General features: G+C 44.0%; 1 protein-coding gene across 4 annotated transcripts in view; it reads left to right on the plus strand.

Annotated features, from left to right (window-relative positions):
- The first annotated feature begins 649 nt into the window (after nucleotides 1–649).
- The window catches only part of abl2 (c-abl oncogene 2, non-receptor tyrosine kinase), a 30,200-nt gene continuing 14,521 nt past the window's right edge, over nucleotides 650–16,328 (plus strand). The window contains exons 1-2 of one of the 4 annotated variants that reach the window (XM_049587633.1): nucleotides 650–1,308; nucleotides 14,187–14,348. In XM_049587633.1, the coding sequence (XP_049443590.1) occupies nucleotides 1,092–1,308; nucleotides 14,187–14,348 (379 nt within the window). In that variant the 5' untranslated portion in view covers nucleotides 650–1,091. Of the gene's footprint in view, nucleotides 1,309–13,650; nucleotides 13,830–14,183; nucleotides 14,349–16,328 lie in introns of those variants that run through there. The other 3 variants (XM_049587632.1, XM_049587634.1, XM_049587635.1) reach the window with 3 other exon arrangements.

Here is a 16,328-nt window from a genome sequence, read left to right on the forward strand (position 1 = left end):
TTTAATCAACTTCATCTTTTATGTATGTGTTGAATATAGTAATGTTGCATATAAAGGTAAATGTGCCAGTTAGATAATGGGCTTGTTGTATTTATTAAGAGTTTATGTGCACATAATCAGGTATTACACATGACTTAAGCACTGTTAAGCACTTCAATGGCTGTATACAAGTTTATTCTGTCTATTGACATCTGTGTTGAATTAAGAAATGGCAAGGATTTTATTTATTAGGGTATGTTTTGTTCTTATGAGTCTAGTCTCACTGCCATCCACACTATTTTAACAGTGCTTCCTCAGCTACTGATGCCTGTTTATCATTTGGATTTTTGAATTTTATCTTTATAAAGGACTTTAATACATTTCTGTCGATTTATATTTTTAAATTGAACACAAACACAGGTCATATTATGGTAGTTAGTGCAGAGAATTTCAATTAACCTGAAGCACTCATTGCATTCAACACTGCATTTTCCTGACAAACAATAGCTGATAGTGGTGTTTTAAGCTTTTCTGCATTTCTCTCAAGGACGCCGGGATCAGACAGCCCACCTCGGCCCACCACCCGCTGGGTCTGTTGCCCGGGATTGTTGGGACCCGGTTGGTGTTGGTGCTGGAGAGGTGGAGGATCACGGTGACAGGGGATCGCGGCGAACCCCCCGCCTTGTGCAACACATCTCCTATTCTGCGGTAAAGATGGCGGCGTCAGAGGGGGCGCGTAGCGGCCGGACAACGGCAAAACGATTCTGAAAAGCTCCGGATTTGACCGAATCTCTCTCGCCAGGTACCGTTAATTTCTGCTCGGACACCATCTGGATCAGCGGAATAGAGACAATAGCTGTCACACGCCGGGGTTGGGGTTTTATTGTTAAAGTCAGGGTGGGTGGGTTTCACTGATAGCTGCTAACGTTAGCTAACGGGCTAGCCGAGCGAGCTAATACGGGCTAGTTAACGTTAGCTCGGCGAAGAAGAGCGGGGAGGGGATTGAGGAAGACTATTCGGGCCAGGCCGCTCCAGCTTGGGGGAATGTGAACCAGAGGTGCACGGGGGGTTTGCTTGCTTCGTCCCAGACGTCCTTACACCAAACAACCGGGATGGGACAGCAGGTAGGCCGCGTCGGTGAGAGCACATCGACCGGACTCCAGCCACCACAGCCCCACGCGTCCCAACCGCACCAAGGGAAGGGGAACCGGGGGAGCGGCGCCGGGAGGAGACCCCGAGAACCCGGCAGTAGCACCGGGACACCGCCAGGCAGGGCTGCTGCAGTCAACGTGCCCGACCCAGGGATCAATATCTTCACACAGCATTCAGGTAACAAGAGAGTCATGTTAGTAATGGATGTGTGGGTGACGGTGAATACTTTGATATTTGTTTGCTGCTCATTAGCGTTTGCTAGCCGAGTCCATGCTAGTTTGACAACGAAGCGTTAGCGGAAATAGCCATGCCAACCAACCTTAGCTTTCCATGTCTCATCCATTTTACTGTGTGACTGTTAATTTACCCATTGTCTGTGTATACAGACAGGATGCTGTTTAGTCAGAGGATGGGCAAGTAAAGCGCTCAGATCTGACACAGATAAAGCAGTGTGTTGCATGTGGTGCATGTGATCTAATGTTCCCTAAAGGAGAGCCAATGTTTCTGAAAAGAGGAAGAGTCCTCTGTGCTCAGCCTCAGGGGTCATGACTGGAGGTTAGCTGGTTATGTTTTCCTCTAAGGCCCCTTTTGTGAGATACTTGCTTTGGTAAACAGTGATTCTTGCCTCCGGAGGTTGTGTAGCAATTCCACCCCATTAACTCACTATAGTAGCTACCACAGGCTCACATTACAATACCTAGTGGTTTTCACATGCTCACTTACATCCTCTGTCTGATAATGTCTACGGTTACAACACACTCAGCAAGCTGACTGTACAGTTTGATCCAGTGGGAAATGCATGTGAATTATTTAAGTCACCTTCTGTCATTGTATGATTGCACTCATGCAAACACGCACGTTTAAAGCTACTCCTATGTGATTATAGTTTAATATCCTGCTGTCTGTCATGTGATCAGTGCATTCATGAGGTAACTCCTGTGTTGCATGACTAGTGTGGGTTAACAGTCATGTATAAAAAGCCACAAAACAGAAGTGTGGCAGCACCTCCCCTCACCCGTGTTCCTGCATCTGAGCCACAGCTATGCACTGATATTGTTATCTGCTCTGTTAGTCATGGAGAACAGTGCTGATCTACAGTATCTCCTATTTGAAGTGTGAAGAAATATCCCAGCAGTAACTCCTCCATGCCCTTGATGGTCTGCCTCCTTCCTCCTAGCCATTTCCCCTCAGGCAGGGTCTCGTAGTGGCTCATCCTGGGTTATGAGTAATGGTGGTGACAGGATGCCTACTTGGTGGCGTGCGTAATATCATCATCATCATAATTAACTTTATGCTTTTTATTCATGTAGGGCTTTTCTTAATACTCCAATGTGTTTGTGACATCCTCTACTCAACTTGATTGCACATTGTTAGTGTAAACTTTGTTAGATGTTTGATGTTTTTCCACCTGGAGCTGGCTTTGCTTCTCACTCCTATGTGTCCTCTGATGGATGGTCACTTCACATGTGCTGCATAGATGTAAAACTACTGGCGTAACTTTCCCAGTTTCCGCTGATTTCCACGGCCCAACGTCCACAAGGACACACAGAAAACGCAAGCTTTTGGGAATGGAACACATTTCCAGTTCCTGGCTTGGGCACCTTAAAAGTAACCCTCTTCACTGTGAAGTACATACACACACAGACAGACAGACCTACTAAGTGCAGCACCACTCAGTGTCGGCACTGCTCTGTTCTCTGCGATGTTGGGGCAGGAGTGGCCTTTTTATAGCAGCCAGGATGCAGTCACACAGCCACTCTGCAGAGAGACTGCTACTCTTCAAAGTACACAATAATAGAACAAAGACTCTTAAGCAAGGAAGCTTGGGACTGTGCACTCTGTCCTACACTGACTATCAAAGTGTCTTTTTTCTGGTTGTCTATTTATATGATAATGATGCAGCATTGTCTTGGACATCTTTGTGGTTGAAATGTGGACTTGTTCTTTTAAGGAGGCTATTTTGGTTGTAAGAATGTCAGTTTTTGTTAAGGATAAATCAAAAAATATTGTCATTATTTGTCATTTAGTTTGTGAAATTGAAAACAAAAATCAAAATACTCAGAAGTTACAAGCCCATATTGATGTGCTGCACATGCTAATTTAGTATGACCAGAAGCCACAAAACAAGCGTGATATTTTTTCGTAATGTACTGTATGATATATGACAACAAAATAAACAAGCAAGCAGCCCCTAGAATTTATAGTCATCCCCAGTCATTTATGGGATAAATTACTCAATAGAATCAACCACTTTTCTTTTGTTTGATGAATCTGTTCAACAACAGTATTGACTAAACTGATGAGGCAGCCGGATTTGATTTCTGTGAATCTGACAATGACATCATGTGACCAGGTCTCGTCAAGAGGAAGTTAAGATAAGATAAACTTTATTGATCCCATGCAGGGAAGTTAAAGTGCCACGGCAGCAAAAGGAAGTACAGGAACAGATAATATCGTTGTGAGTCAACAAGTCGGATAATGTGTTTGTTTGACTGATGATCTAATTCGGTGTTCATGTATGTTTTATTATCTATATCTGTTTTCTTAGGCAGAATGGCTCCAGAGTCTTCCCGACAGAAGATCAACATGTTGAAGTGGTTTTATTAATCTAGCTTCATACCACTTTATAACAGACTAGCACACTTCAGAGGGTAAATGATGCCCTCCCAGGATATAATTGAAAGGTGCCAGTCTATGAGGAATGCATTTTTGTCTGTTGAACTCATGCCTGTGTGTCGCTGCCTTTTTAGTGAGTATCTGTGGGTGTCATATGGTGCACATGCTTCCACTAGAGTTTCTATCAGTATGCCTGAAACCACTGAGTCATTTTAGGGGGATAAACGCGAGGCTGGAGGCTGTTGGTGTAAATTGGCTGTTAATATGCCTGGCCCAGTGGCCCCTACCTTCCCTTTCCTTTCATGTTTCTCTCCTCGGTAGAGGTGAAATTTTTCAACATCAGTGTCTTTCTTGTTCTTCACTTTAGACAAGGCGAGTCAGCTCCTGTATCCTGCTCAGGTGTGCAGCAGTTCTCTGCAGCACATCACTAATTGAGCATCCCTGTCTCCCGACAAGACGATGTTTACCCCACTGGACAGACAGGCCAGCTATAAAACACTGAGCTAAACAAGGACAGACAGGGAGCAGACCGCCTCTGTGCTGATTCAAGGGGAGCTGGCCAGACAGCCACCTCTATGAGTATTGGTTGAAGGGCAGTATTGGTGAATCAGTGGCTGCAACATATCGATGGTTCCAGCCCTTTAGCCTTGTCAGGAGTTCAGGGATCTCTATCTCTGCAGTGGGTTCATCTGATACACACTGCAGTGGGGGGAGTCCTTTGAAATGACACAGAGGGGTGAATCTGCTTAAAAAAGGTTGCACTGCAGCTTATTACTTTTCAGTATTAGTCACTTTCACATCTTTTATTTGCAAGAAAAATCTGGAGGAATCGAAGCGATTGGTGCATTGACTGTGTTCTTTTTATAAAATCAACAAAGCGGTAGGCTAATCTATTTTTACTCCAAACAGATCATAGAAATTGGGGCAGATGAGTGGATTGGAATATTTTTTTTGGCAGCAGTGCTGATAGTGAATGTAGAGCCAGCTGTACCTAAAGTGCGGCACTGTTTAAGCTGCCCAGAGGAGAAGAGAGATGCCTGGATCCAGGATCCAAAGACGTAAGCTGATTTGCATCACGGGTGAAATTAGATTAGAGACAAATCCACTTTTCTGTGGACTCTATGTGCTAAACCCCCAACAACCGGGATAAGTCACACAGCAGCCACTGTAATATCTGGGGAAAATCAAGTTTGAGACGCTCCAGCAGCTATGGGTGAGATTATAATAGGCTTTGAAAGATAATATCCTGGAGTATAGATGATTTGTTGATAAAAACTAGTTAGTCAGTCCTAGTGGCTGCCATTAACCACTAGGAGGAGCCATGGCCACACCTCCTCTGGCTGAAACTGGCAAGAAATTAGGGCAAAACTGATGAGTCTGATTGTCTGAGAGCTGGGATTAAGTGTGTTTAGTGGATGTGTCTGAAGCATAGTGTTCCTGTGCAAATCATTTTAACACAATCAAACATGGTTTACGTCTGGAGACTGCATGTACCATTGTGCACTCTGTAATGGTTGTGTGTTAAATAATGTATGCCTCTCTGTGCCTTCGTCCTCATCCCACGCCTGCTCTGTAGTACGACTAGCAGCTGAGCCTGTGCTGTTAGTAACCCTGTAACCCTCGTCTCTGCTCGCTCAGGCTGTTGCAGGCTTCTTCCCAAATCTATCTAAGAAGAGTTATCCCATTAAAAACACTAATTAATTCAAAATGTTTCACAACAGAATGTGCCATAATCCAATTTTACCACACTGAAACACAATTAGTTTATCTAATTTATCATATTTTGAGAAACTAAACAAATATTTACTGAAGATTTAAAAAAGTTTAACTGAACTGAGTGTTTTTTTCCTCCACAAAGTTTTTTGTGTCATTGTGACTGCGTGCTTCTGTGCCCAAACTCCCAGTTGTAGCCTTGAGCCTTTGCATCTGCTACCAGTCAACCCGCTGTAGTTCCCAAAACCACAGTCCTAGTTTCTATTCCTTGGCCTCGGCTCTCTGCAGCTTATATCATTAAAGAGTGAGGATTAATCAGAACAGTGAGTGATTGGCTGTGCAGATGGTGAAACCATCCCTTGCGTCTGTCAGCTTAGAAACACCAAATGTTTTAAACTTGCGCAGAGGTCTAGCCAAATTGTTGTAGTGGCTCCTGGTTAAATCGCAGTTTTCACTTTTAAGCTGCAATGGTGTAGCAGGGAAAAAATTAGATATGGGGTAGGAAAAGGGGGACAGTCCCTGTGCCAAGTCTGCTGAGCATTGATTCGCTTCCAGGATCGGTCCTCTGTAGCTGGCATTATCACTGCTGCTTATCTTCTGGGTTGCAGGCTGGGGACTTGGCTAGAAATGCACACTTGCGCACACTTACAGTAAACACCCACACATGCATACACATTCTCACACACACTCTCTTTCTGTCTGTCCTTGTGAGGGAAGTTGTAACGTGGTGCAGCTCTTTCTGAGGATTATCCAATATGTCCTACTACTTCAGTGTAATCACCCACCAGCTGACCAGTCAGTCAGAAATCCTTAATATGGGCACTCTGTGGCACTGCTGTCCTCAAACATCCTGTCTGACTGATGGCATGTGATTATTCTGAAAAGAGACTGCTAAAAGTTGTTGATTTGACATGGCTCAGTGAAAGATTGCAGGGGACTTTTTAGTCTCAGGTAATTCATTGCAAAGGCTGCTCCATTGTCAAGGTATGTATTATCATTGCATTCAGCCAATAATGCTGTAGTTTGATTAATATGAGAAGGGAAGCCATAAAAGTGAAGCATGGCATGGCTTATATGTTGAATGTGGATGCTCACCTGGGCTGGTTTAGCAGCCTGAGGCATCTCTGCTATCTGATTGAGAGTGCAGGGGAAGTAAAATCTTCCCTTCTGGCTTTGGTCAGTTCATTAAATTGCGTCATTGTAAAGCAGCTTAAAGCTACACCCTATCACAGCTTAACCACACCACACACAGATTAGCTGTTCAGACATTAAGATTAGTCCTCGGGTGCTTCTGTAAACCCTCGCCACGAAAAAAAAGGAGGAGGCAGCAAAGAGAATGTACTTTTTAAAGCTTTGGAGAGATGTGCTGTGATGAACACACCTTTCTACCTGTGAGGAGTTGAGAATATAAACACACACCCCAGCCAGACAGTTTACATCACCCACATACATTGCACAATAAGTTGGACAAGAGCAGGCAGATCTGCAGTGAGGACAGAGCTCTGACACCAGTTGTAGTCATGTCAGCTTAAGATTTCCATTCAGTGGACTTTGTGTGAATTTATGGCTTCTGCTGGACAAAGGAACACGCTCTCTGTTTTTAGCGAGGCTAAAGTAGAAATGCTTGTTAACAATCCAAAGGCATGTTTTAGCTTTTTTAAATTTTACATCACGAGGACTGAATAATGTTTTTAAGCCCAGACAGCGTGTAGTCTGCACCAGACAGGTCAGAGAACCTTGGTGACTTCAGGTTAACTCTTAATTGTGGTTGTATTAACATGCAGTTCGTTTAGAATATATATAATTGACTTAAGCAGGTCAAGCTGCGTCTGCCATATTTGTGCTATATATGAAGCAGGCCAGTCTAGTTTGGACGAGGAGTTTGTTTCGAGTCATCATATGCCACCCATCCTCTCCGCTGTCACATAAAGAAGCACTTAGCTTTGTTGCCAGCACACCTAGAAGGGAGCACTTAGAGCCCATTATTAACCCATAACAAGCCCTGAGAGGGGTAGAGCAGGGCAGGGTGAGCCGTGGGTTAGGACTCCATTCTTCTCCATTCCAGGATGATCCACTGGCCCTAAGGCCCAGGCTGGTGTTTGTCCACTCCCTAATTGATGTATCTCTATGTAGACCGCCGACGTGGTGGCTGAGCTCAATAGAGAGCATTCACAGGCCTTCCCGGTAGCGGTCGGCCTGTATGTGCATGTGTAATTACTTACTCAGCGAGGTTTGCAACACCAGGATGTGCTAAAGGTGGGGGTCTGATTGAGTGATTGAGGGAGACATCCAAATCTGCCAGTGTGGACGTGCGTGGACTGAAGGCATCAGACGAGTGCATACATGTATGTGAGAAGTGAGAACTACACACCAGTTGATGAACTGGTGGAGTGTCTTAGGCTGATATCAACCAACAGAAGTGTTGTGTTTTCACATGATGAATTTTAATTTCTCATAAACAAGGGAGCCAGTAAACACACACAGACACAGACACACACACACACACACACACACACACACACACACACTTGTGATGTAGCATTAATGAGGCTATTGTCCTTTGTCCAGTCCTCATGAACAACAACTGACTCTCCTCTCCTCTCCAGCTATGGATTGCCTCTCAAACTGTAGATAGATACCGAAAAGCTCGGTGGTTTCAACATAAATTGTGTTGCACATGGATTGGTGGTGATTTTGAATAGTGTTATTATGCAAATATGGTATTAAAAATGAAAAAAGTATTGCTGTGTTTGTTTGATTGGCTGGCATCTCAGCCCTGATGCGGCAACCCTCTGTTTATTGTTGTCTGTTTCAAGCTCTTGTATTTACTTCGCAGTTATTGGTCTAGCATTGATACCTTGTTTTTCCTGGTTGAATATTATGTAGGGCTGCAACTACTGATTAATTTCATAATTTATTTGTATGTTAATTACTTAATGAACGATAGTGTTTGGCTTATGTTTTGGTCTACAAAACATAGACATAAAATATATTCTAGGCTACTCAGCCCATGTGTCACCATTTGTATTTGTGCCCAGGAAGATGCTTGTTGGTCTTCCTTAAGTTTCTCCTATTTTTTCCCCTTAGATTTTAAGTGGAGTTTTTGCTTCTCTGATTCGGGAGTTAGAGGGTGTCTTAAGATGTCCAGACTGTAAAGCCACAAGCCATCAGACATAGAGTAATTAGGAGCTGCTACATTACAGAGATAGTCCAGATCTTTTGAAGTGGGGTTGGATGAGTTACGTATCCATAGTCGGTGTATTACGTACAGTAGATGGCGGTCAGCACGGCCCCGGTTTGGAGAAGCAGGCAGGCCACAGAAGCTAAGCAACGTACTGTCGTGGACAGGGACAGCAGAAAAACATATTTTAGTTGCTTAAAAAATCAGTTTCAGTTTAAGTGTACGCTATATTTAGAATATTTTCACTGCTTTACGTTGCCGGGAAATTGAAGCCGTTGGAACTCTCTCTTCAAAGCTAGACTCCATCGAGGAAGAACAGTCTTTTTAACACCACTGAACACATAAGCTGCTGGTCTTATTGCTGCCTCTATCAGTCAGTAGACCAGCAGCTCCCATGTTCTCTGAAGTAAAATTACTGTTTTGTAAAAGGAGTCTGGTGTCTTTGGCGAGAGGATAGATGGGGAACTGAAGTGGTGACAGCATCCCCATCACAAAGGGCTGTCTGTGTCAAGGTCAAGCGCTGAAAATATACTAAAATATACCATACACTTACATTGTTAATGATTTTTTTAGGTGGTACTGTTGGATAAAAGTTGGATAAAATACGATTTGCTGCTGACCCCATCAACAGCTGTACATTGCTTAGCTTCCATGGTGGTACTCCCGCCTGCTTCTCCAAACTAGAGGTGTCCCATTTGACAGGTACTGTGTGTGATAATGACGATGGATAAGTACCCTATAAAACCATATTTTAAAGATGCAAACTATCCCTTTAGTATGCTTGACTTGACATAAGTACTTGCCTTTGCCTGACATTGGAATTTTATTTAAAATCTCCTTTGGTGGTATCGCAAACGGTATGTCCATGTTTTTGTGTTAATGAGACAGTTTGAACTAAAAAAAGAGCTGTTCAATTCATCAGTAAATATCTGAAGACAGACAGATGCTGGTTCTAGATTACATACACTACATTACTGTAACCCAATCTTTCTGGCTCCAACCCTCCTTTTCTGTCGATATCTATGACTCTCCTGTATTGTTCAACTTTTCTGTCTGAGCCTGCCACAGGATCTGATCTCGCCTGTCCTATAAGCTTATGTAATGTCTTGTGTACGTGGGTCTCATGCGCGGTATTGTCTCAGGATTTAGTCAGGGCTTCCTGCAGGCAGCCAGCCGTCTATCTCCGCACCACCATCACTATGTGCTCTGCAGAGTTATTTCTGGATGTCATGCTGCTATGTTTTGTTCTCCAGCTGCTAAAAATACACCCTTACCTCGCTGGTCATGGGCTCCAGATACGAGCTGTATTGTTTTTGATTTGGCTGTGTGAGTGACGTTATTGTGCTGTTTAATACTTTGGCACAAAGTGGTTGGTTTGTGAAGTGAAAGCTTTATAGACACATGGAGGCACAGTCTCTCACACAAACAGCTGCAGGGGAAGCAGCAGGGTTGTGGGGGACAGCCAAGGAGATAGTCCCACCATTGATGTGTCTCTACGTGTTATGTGTGTGTGCGTATGAGTGCCTCAGGACCAGGGTCACCTCTGTCCCAGCTGTCTTAGGGGGCGTAGGCTTGGCATGCCCCTCAGTCTTGCAAATACCCTCTCTGCTCTGCTCAACACAAAGCCGTCGTTTCTTCAGAACGCACATGTGCTACACTTCACAGCACACACACACATTGAGGCACCCGGACGGGCACACGACATACTCCACGCAGACCAACTGCTCCTTCAATCAAACACTCCAGCACATGAGGTTTGTACTCAGCCAAGTGGAACAGCATCTTGCTTTTTGTCTGGCATAAGAAGGATTTAGAAGCCATTTAAGAAATATGATCGACTTAATGAATCTGGATCATGCTGAGAAAACAATTTTAGGTAATTAGTTTATTTGATTTGCGCCTTGGAGTGCGTGACTAATCAGTGATTGAGTTTTGTGTCCTACTGTTTGTCTCGGATGACTGGAATAGCGATTCCTCGGATGGAGATCTTTGACAAATGTGTGGCGTAATATCACTATTTCATTAAAAACATTCCTGACAAGAGTGATGTGATATGTCACTATGTAAGAAGAGCAGGTCTGACAGTTGGCTCAGCCTGGCCACAGCAGTTGCAGTCATGCACATTTACACATACACACAGAAGAAAAGCGTGGGTCAATAGGACCCCCCCTCCCCTCCTCGAGGGCAACAAGACCAGCCATCTGCTGTTGGCCACAGCGCTGGTACAGGCCTCACACACTCCCACACCCCCACACCACACATTATACACACACATGCACACATGTCACATTCAACTTTCCTCCATATCATACACCCTGCCCTACCCCCCCACCTCTGTATATACATGCCCCCCCTTTACCACACGCTTTCCTCGCTCCCCCCTCTGCCACGTTTTGCCATCCCTTACAGTGCGTTAAACCGCAGAGCACATCAGTCATGGATGTCTGTGCTCTCCAGATGGACCTTGGAAATCTTGACTCCCCTAGGCCACATCAAAGCTCGTAGGGAGTTCCCAGCAGGAGGCTGCTAGTCACTACTGTAACTTCAGAAGTTTAGGTGGTTTGATTCAAGGACAGCGTGGGTAAATACTTTGTCTGGGGGGTCTCCATCTCTCCCTGATTGCTTCGTGCACAGCATTGCGCTCCCGCGGTGAAGGAGATGGTTTAGAGGAGTAGCTCATGCTCCAGGAGAATGTACACTTGTGCTTTTCAGTCTACATAGACACAGTCAGGATTTAAAACAACTGTTCAGAGTCAGCACAGCGGATCAAGGAAACCACCGTGTTTCTTTGGATACTGGGACTGGTGGCTGACCAGACCAGGGGAGAAGATGTACTGGGAGCTGTGGCTAAGCCAGGTCACGGCCAGTGCTGCGCTGCAGTGCATGCTGGTCCAGAACAAAGGTGGGCAAGCTTTGTGTGTAGATTTGGAGACAGACTGAACAATACATAGCTAAACTGTTTGGCAAGGGAGAAAGATATCAAGTGCTGATTTGAACACAACTCAGAAAATCTCTGTGCTCTCAACCGCATGCATGGCATGTGCCTGCCACATGGTGTAGACTAACAATGGATAATGCTTAATTTCTTGATGAATTTCTGCCAACTTTGCAAGATTAGAGCACTGACACACAGATTTCACTCAATACTTGGAGTTTGCATGGGCCAACCTAATGTGGTCTAAGGAAAACTGAAGTATTTAACATGGTTAAACCACAGAGAGTGTCTCGAAAGCTTAGAGTCAAAAGCCTACATTATTCTCAGTGACTCACTCACTATGGTCTGATGATACAGAGTGGTCTGGCATCTAACATTTATCAAGCTTGCATTCTCAATTCTCAAATTAAAAGCTATATTTGAATGAAATGTTAACCTCTGAGTTGTGCGTGATTGTTCACACATTAGCTGAGTGAGTTTTTGTTCATTGCAGTCATGGTTTTACATCAGTTTCCTTTTAGCTTTGCTTCCATGACTTTTTCATTTGTTGTTTGGTTAGCTGTTCTATTGCTAAACCCACGACATATATCTACATCATTATGAAACAAAATTTCCAGTCATGTTGTCTCAAATTTAGTTTCTTTTGCTCTAAAAGAAAGAAACCGTCTGAATCAACTAGTTCTTTGGTGAACCGCTGCCTGAATGTGGAGGTGGTAGCGTGTTGTGACAAGCAGATGTTGAAAACCGGAAGATGACCTTTAGCTCTCCTCATAAATGCCTTGCTGTCTCTTTCTGTTCTCTAAATCATAGACATGTGATTATTTTCTTAATCTTAGACTTTTTTAACTGTTTGGTTGCATTTTGACTGAAATAAAATTCAGTGCATGGGATTCAAGACCAAACTATTATAAAGAAATAATGACAAGCCTGCGCTGATGTAGTTCACCGCTAGTCCACGCTTTATTTTGGACTGTAGAAATCATATAGCTGCTGTTTAAAAATAATGCAGCACTGTTTATGATTTTGACATTATTTTGGGGTCTGGATTGGTTTCTCAGTTAAATACTGTGCTCACATGGACAGAACATAACCACTCTATATGCTACTATTCCCTGAACTACAGCCCCCAAAACAACCATAGAGTGATATGAACACCTCTCTTACAGTCTCAACAAAAACAGAACCCCATTATAAGCTGTTGTTTTGGATTACACTAAATTGTGTGTACATTTAAAGAGCACTGTGTAGGATTCGGTGGCATCTAGCGTTGAGTATTGCAGATTGCAACCAGCTGAAATGTCTCCCATGTGCCAAGTGTGATCTCCCAGTTAGGATTCCTTCAGTGCTGATTGTTCAGGAGGTTTTTGCTGTGAGCTAAACCATCCACAGAGGTCCCTTCCTCTCCAAAAAACAAAAGATCAGGTGATTTAAACCGGTAAAAACACTGAATAAAGCAGTGTCATGTTAAAATCAGTGTTTTTCCAACACTGTTTGGCTCGTCGCAGAGGGGCTGCTAACTACGGTGGCCATTGCAAAAAACATGAGTGGCTTATCTAGAGCCAGTGTTCGGTTTGTCCATTCTGGGCTACTGTAGAAACACGAATAAGGACTTGCACCCTATGTAGATATATTTTCAGGTGAGTATACACTAAAGAAAACAATCTACATACAAATAAGTCATCACTAGGTTAATGTTTGAGTCACTGCTTTCACCTTCTTTTGAAGCAAGAAAAAACATGCTACGTAGTAAGAGCTTTTTCATTTGTAAGTTGCTTTTATTACAGTACTTTGTCTCCATTCTCCGTCCCTCCATTTCACCACTCTTCTCTTCCACTCGCTCAGCAGCTGCCCAGACATGCAGTAACTTTGGCAGCAGCTGTTGAGTGTAGTGTGTGTAGGCTCACATGTACTAGATCATCATTGTGTGGCTGTGGGTGTGTGTTAGGTAGCTATGGTAATCACTGCATCTTGTACAGAGAGTCTTTCCAACCCCGGTGTCGTAGCTCCACCCCATTGCTCACTGTATATACACACCTATGAAAACACTCCCACCTCAAATCATACCTGACTCGGGCTAGACACGACAGGCCTCTGTGTGTAGCCAGCGATAACAGTGTTCTTCAGAGAGTGGATTGGTTAAAGTGATGCTTTTGAGGTGCCTGCAGGCAAGCAGCAGTTTTGACGACGAGTGGGCTGCTCTGGGTAGCGATCGTCTTCACACAGGGCTCAGACAGGGGAAACCTGGACAGACAGGTAGACTACCTGTGAAATGGACTTTTAGGATTATGGAGAATTCAGTCTGTATCATTTGGTTAGAGGACATCAGTCTTGCATCTCAGCTACCCTGCTTACAAAATACTTTGTGCCTCAAGACAGTGTTGGAATAGGACTGCTTTTGTTATCTGTTCGTGGCGAGGGTGATTATTAGACACAAAACTTGCTGGGATTTTGATGTGTTCGACTGTATACTCCACATTTTTTCCTGTCTGTGATTATGGCTATGATTTTGTCCGTGTAAATCATACTGCATTCTCAGTCACATTTTGTTTCACCAGTCTAATAGTTTACCTCCTCTCTCCCTGACCCTTGCTCCCTGTTTTCCTTCAGAAGCTCTTCACCGGCCGTTCGGCCTGGACTCTGCAGCGCTGACGGAGGCGGTACGCTGGAGCTCCAAGGAGAACCTACTGGGGGCGGCTGAGAGCGACCCTAACCTGTTCGTTGCACTTTATGACTTTGTCGCCAGCGGAGACAACACGCTAAGCATCACTAAAGGTAAACAATGCAGCGGTATTTTCATTTCGTTTTCTGAGTCACCTTAAAGTGATTGCAGCAACTCATTATGTTGGTGTTCTTTGCCTCAAGACTTAAAATTCTGGTCTCACAAAAACCATTTTGTCACGTCATGTGCTGAAACAAGTCTTGAAAGACTTGTCCCTCATGCATCATCACTTGCTACGTGATGTTAGTCCCGTACAGATTTCTACATGTCATTGATCATTCTCAACCACGCCCTCTAGGCAATACTGTTGACATTGGTTGCTACAGGACTGAGGGATTACCTTACATAACGCAGCAAGGAGTCACCAGTAATATCCTCGAGGCAGTGCCTGTGATTGGCAGGTCATCAACTCCTAGAAAGGATATTTGATGAGTAAAAGTGTACTTATGGCAGAGGAATGTTGTGTGTCAAAGGAGCTTTCCCAACCGTCCCTATAATTTTGCTGTCGTGACATCAGCTGGTATGTGACCCTTAGCCTATAGCTTTCCTCATCACCCACCCACACACCCCACGTCACCTGTTATTCTTTTACACCACCTGTGAGCTTAACGTTTTTATGTTTTGTCATCCACTAGTCCAGACGCTGAAAAATAATATTAGTTTGTAACAAGAAAATGTTATCTGAGACCTGTGCAGACAGCATGACTGAAATACCAGCGATACTTGTCCTATGTCTTAATCTCGTCACTATTTCTTACTCCTCTCTCCATTACACACACACAGTCCTCAATCCAAACCTCCTCTTTGTCAACCAGCAGCAGTTAACCAGTCAACCAGCTCTCCCCCGAGTAATGAGCTTAAAATACACTCATAATATTATCCAGAGACAGCCAGGCTTGTGTTCCCAACCGATTTAAAGCATTAAACGTGGCAGAGTGTGTTAATTATCCATCGTTTTAAGACTTCCACAGCAGCTGCCTGGGATGGAAATGATGTTTAGACCCTGACTCATGGAGTGAATCTGAGATTCCTGCCCACATGCGAGCACATGTGCACTCCGGGGCTCCACTGCACTTTTCCTATCTGTCCCGCTCTTTGCTCTGTCACATGGAAACACCCTCAGCATGCCTCTAATGCTGCGCTAATATGGAATACTTTCAACTGTAATAATAACAGGTGGATGAGCACAACGGGGCAGAGGCTGATCAGAGAGAGGGACTTAGCAGGCCCATGTCTGGGGCTAATCTTTGTCTCTTGTCTGTGCCAGGTCAAACCAGGCTAGGCCAGACCAGGGCCCGGCTTCAGGCACACATGGCTCCCAGTGTGAGGCAGGGAGGCAGTCAGTGTTTCCACTCCCACAAAACTTACAGACACAGAGGACAGACACAGAGGAGACTGGTGGATTGGTGGGCTGGATGTGGATAACCATCTCTGTTTAATGTAGTTCAGTGGATTGCGAGCGCAGTGTCTAGCTTTAAAGGCTAGACCTGCAGCTTTGGTCAGTGGTTACAAGTGAGTGAGCCATGGTTGTTGTACTGACTAAACTTACTGTAGTTAAATGTCTGCTATTTCTCACAGTTTAAGGCATTGTGCATCCATCGTCGTGATAGCCTGAAGCTGCATTCAGATCAGTTCCAGCTCTGCATGAAATGGTGGTTAACTTCTTTAATTTCAATGGCTTATTTCTGCTGTTTAACTCACAATGAAAGGAAAAAAAATAGTTGCTGCTGTGATTACTTTTAAGAGTATTAAGAAGTGCTGTGCAGTGTATTGGCATCGACAAGCCTTCAAATGCATTGATTTGTTACACGACCTGGACCTCCTGGGTCAAATTTCTTTGTCTCACCAGTAGGCTTGTGCTGTATAACTGTTTTAAAGTTTACCAGGGTATTTAGAAATCCCAAATGTATTATTTTTAATACTGTCAAAAATATGTAGTGCACAGAATGCTGCAAAATTAACTGAAGTATTTCGGAAAGCACAATATGGCCAAGTGCAATATCCAAATTGCAGGAGCTGCAATTTTTTTTGAT

This window comes from Epinephelus fuscoguttatus, linkage group LG10 (genome assembly GCF_011397635.1).
Source record: "Epinephelus fuscoguttatus linkage group LG10, E.fuscoguttatus.final_Chr_v1".
In the NCBI taxonomy this organism is placed as follows: domain Eukaryota; kingdom Metazoa; phylum Chordata; class Actinopteri; order Perciformes; family Serranidae; genus Epinephelus; species Epinephelus fuscoguttatus.